Source organism: Chlamydomonas reinhardtii, chromosome 11, assembly GCF_000002595.2.
Source record: "Chlamydomonas reinhardtii strain CC-503 cw92 mt+ chromosome 11, whole genome shotgun sequence".
Lineage (NCBI taxonomy): Eukaryota > Viridiplantae > Chlorophyta > Chlorophyceae > Chlamydomonadales > Chlamydomonadaceae > Chlamydomonas > Chlamydomonas reinhardtii.
The window spans coordinates 613,394-617,011 of NC_057014.1; the positions used below are offsets into that span (position 1 = coordinate 613,394).

Sequence of the window (3,618 nt, forward strand, 5' to 3'; positions counted from 1 at the left end):
GGCTTTCGAGATACTGGAGCAACAAGGGGCGCGAGTGGGCGCTGCAGTGCGGCCAAACAATTTCATACTATTAGAAGTTTTGATGTATGTCAGGAAAGTATGTAAAGCTAATGCATTGTGATAGTTCCACCAGCGCCCAAGGACCCAAGCCTCAGGAACTTCCTAGACTGGTGCTTTCCATCTGCCACGGACCCGGGCCCCACGCCCCCCAGCCCTCCACGCACGGCCGCAGTTCAGTCCATGCGGGTCGGGCCGCCAGCATCTTAGGCAACCTCCTTGTCCCTCTTCGGGTGTGCAATTCACTGGGTTTGATCAACCCAGGCTTGCGGGAACGGGGCACGCCCACTAGTCCCTGTCCCATCACACGCCTTACGGCATGTTTCCCACTGGTTCCCCGCCCTCAAGCCTCGAGACTCAGCCCTCCTCCCAACACGATTTCCCCGGTCACGGGAAAAGGGGCTGAGCCCCTCCACAGTCTGAGGCCGAACAACCTCATCGCCCGGACATAGCCGGGGTCGGTTTCCACAGGCACATAGCCAAACCAGGTGCCTATCTAGTAGCAGTCGCGACAGGGGGGGGTAGAAAGCTCAGATTCTTACCCCATGCTCAAAATTACAGAGCTTTAGGAGAGCATTATGCACGTACTTTTAGTTTTTTAAGGGGGTGTCTGGTGAGGAAGTTCTGGGCCGCCAAAGTTGGGGGGTCGGTCCTCGTCCCTGGGGGTCCGTCGGGTTTCGGGAGCCCATCCTGGCGGATTTCGGGAAGCGCCCCACAAGCAGAACTAGGGGCCAAACGCAGCAGTACGAGTCTCATATGTGCACGTTACGATGTCATAAGCACAAACAAAGCGTGGGAGGGCTAAGTTGCGCGTCCGGGCGTGGGCATGTCGGGACATGTCTCTACATTCAACACATGCACACTGACACAGCTGGGCTCTGAAGCGCTGGTGCGCATGAGTTCACGTCTAATAAGGCTGCCGATGCACATTGTCCATTCGTCACGCGGCAGAGAGTTGGGCGCGGGGTGGTCTGGGTCGAGGGGATTTCCATGGATAGGATCCCGCCCGTGACCGAAGTCTCAGAACAGGACCGCTGATGGCACGGAGTGATAGTGCTCGTCAAGAGGAGTCGATAGACACCACTTCGGTGTAAAATGGAGGGGTTTTAACCCCTGAACAACAAGGTTTTGTCCGTCGGGGGGTCGGTCGTCCCCTCAAGGGGGGTCCCGGGGGATTTCGGGGCATGGGGTCTGGCACTTTGTTTCCTACCCCCCCCCTTGGTCGCGATGCCACATACAGCAGAGCCAACCGTAGCCAGACGCAGCACAGTTGTCAACAGCCGCACTACTTGTCATGACGCTACGCATGCCCTGCCAGCCCCACCGCGGACCGCTACCTAGACACCAGCCGGCTCCTCAGCCTGCGCGCTTGCGCCGCTTCTTGGGCGGCGCTGCGCTCTCCTCCTCCACGTGGCCTTTCCCGCCCCCTCCGCTACCAAGATGCGCCGCTGCCGCTGCCGCTGCCGTCGCTCCTGTAGACGCCATACGCAATGCCCTTGCGCCGGGTATTTAATCCGCCTATGCCATGTAAGTGTCTCTATCTGCTGTTGCTAGCCAGCTCAGTCAGCGTAACCCCTCCGCACACAGCAACACGCTAATCAAACTCACACGTGGCCCACCAGCAGCAAATCCTGCCTCCATGTCAACCACCGGTCACATCCGCCGCAGACAGGTACGCCGCTCCTCGACAGTGTCCGCGAGGCGCCGTGCTCTTCAGTTCAACTCCAGTGACCATCTGAAGCATTGCGGTGCGGGTGGTGGTTGATGGTGTTAAAGCTGCATCCTGCAACTTACAACTTGGGGACTTCGTGCATATCCCACACTGAATAGCTAGCATGCAAGATGCTGTGCAGTGCATTGCGCTGTGGGTGCCTAGGTCCGAGGCAAAAAATGCGCAGCCACAGCCATACATACAGAGAAATAAGCTACTGAATCCTTCACATGGACATGAAATCGGGTGTTGTGCACGCTTGCAATGAAAAGCAGCCTGACGTCCGGGGACCCAAACACACGTACCGGTACCATCCTGGTGAGACACACCTAACCGACCGCGCAGAGTCCATGGCACCATGCATGTTGTCCACAAGCCTGCGCGCAGGTGCAGGGTAAGCGGTGCGGGTGCGTGGTCCATGCTGTAGGCGTACGTGACCGTCACCTAAAAGACTGCCTCTTGTGTCCAGATCACAACATCGAGGACAGTGATTCACTCTCCTTGGCCCCTCTAAAGGCCCCCCACCCAGCCCATCAAGTCTGGGGGTGGGAGGCCTTTAGAGGGGTCAAGGAGTGGGGGTCACTCATATCACTTGCTGCATGGAGAGCACTTGCTGTGCGGCGGGTAGCAGAGAGCAAGGAGAGCATTATATTGGTGCGCCTATGAAGACTTGGATGACAACATGGCGATGCCGACGAGTATGAGAGCACCATATAAATCACACGAGCCCGCCTGCCCACCTGGCGCTATGCGTACAATGCTGCAATCTGCACCTGCACGAAGGGCGGCAGAGAATACAGGGACACGAGTCAAGAACGAGCACGAGGCAGCCGGCACTGGCCGGCAGCTGTTGATGGCCACTGGCCACGTGGCGCCTTGCTAAGCGGCAAGCGCAATTATCAGAGCAACAGCGCGGTTGCCTCCACCTGACATGCACACTGCAGAATCCCATAAACCGGTCGTTTCGCCCTAAACCTGTCGTATCCGTCCCGCCCTGGTCCCTTACGCCCACCCCCACCGCAACCTCTGTATTCAGGCTCCTAGCGCGTACATAGTCCGTGCCCCTAACCGCTTCCTGCCCCACCGGGACGCTTGCAGCGGTGTCACCTACCCACGTGCACACATGCGCCACGAAAGGCGCGGCAGGGGCGGCACCTGCTCGGAAAGAAGGGCTCAGTGTGGGCACGGTATGATGGCATCACAACAAGCCATCTGCATCCAAGAACTACATGCCAACGGCGTCGTGAAGCATATCAGGAAGCCGCCGTTATCGCCCTCGCACCTGTCGGCGTGGGCAAATGCGAGACACGAAAGCGTGTGCCTATACCCCTCGACACACCTCAGATTATTTCCGCTTTTTGGCCTTGCACTCGGCGTCTTTTGTGACAGTGTCGCGATATTTCTCGTATTCCAAGTATAACACGATGTCCAGCAGCCCTTGCGCGTGCTCCTTGCGCAGCTCCGCTGCCTGGGCGCGCAGCTCCGCTGCCTGGATGTCCATTTTGGCTGCCTGGATGTCGATTTTGGCTTTTGCAGTGACCTGGGAAAACTGCAAACCTGAAAAAATGCTTTGGGCCAGACAGCCGGCAGTGAAAGAGGACGCTGCGATGGCCCCAACTGCAAGAACGCCTTGGTTGTTTTCGATGAAGCCCGTGATGCCGCCAGGTTTCACAGGCTGCGAGACGCTTCTAGGCTCTGGCTGAGACACACTCGTGGGCTTCGCGGGCTCAGGAAGGCTTGTCGACTTCGCGGAGACGCTTCGGGAATTCGTGGGCTGACGCGACCACCATCCAAGCCGTGGAACAGGCAACATACAGCTACTTTGGACTGTAATTGTCCCAGTCTCAAAA

The 3,618-nt window shown here is 58.1% G+C and overlaps 1 protein-coding gene across 1 annotated transcript in view; it reads right to left on the reverse strand.

The window, feature by feature from the left end:
• Positions 1-142, reverse strand: part of CHLRE_11g467612v5 (uncharacterized protein) — a 6,745-nt gene extending 6,603 nt beyond the window's left edge. The window contains exon 1 of the mRNA XM_043067363.1: positions 1-142. This exon is cut by the window's left edge and continues 40 nt beyond it. Coding sequence (XP_042919362.1) covers positions 1-66 — 66 coding nt within the window. The 5' untranslated portion in view covers positions 67-142.
• Positions 143-3,618: the final 3,476 nt, after the last annotated feature.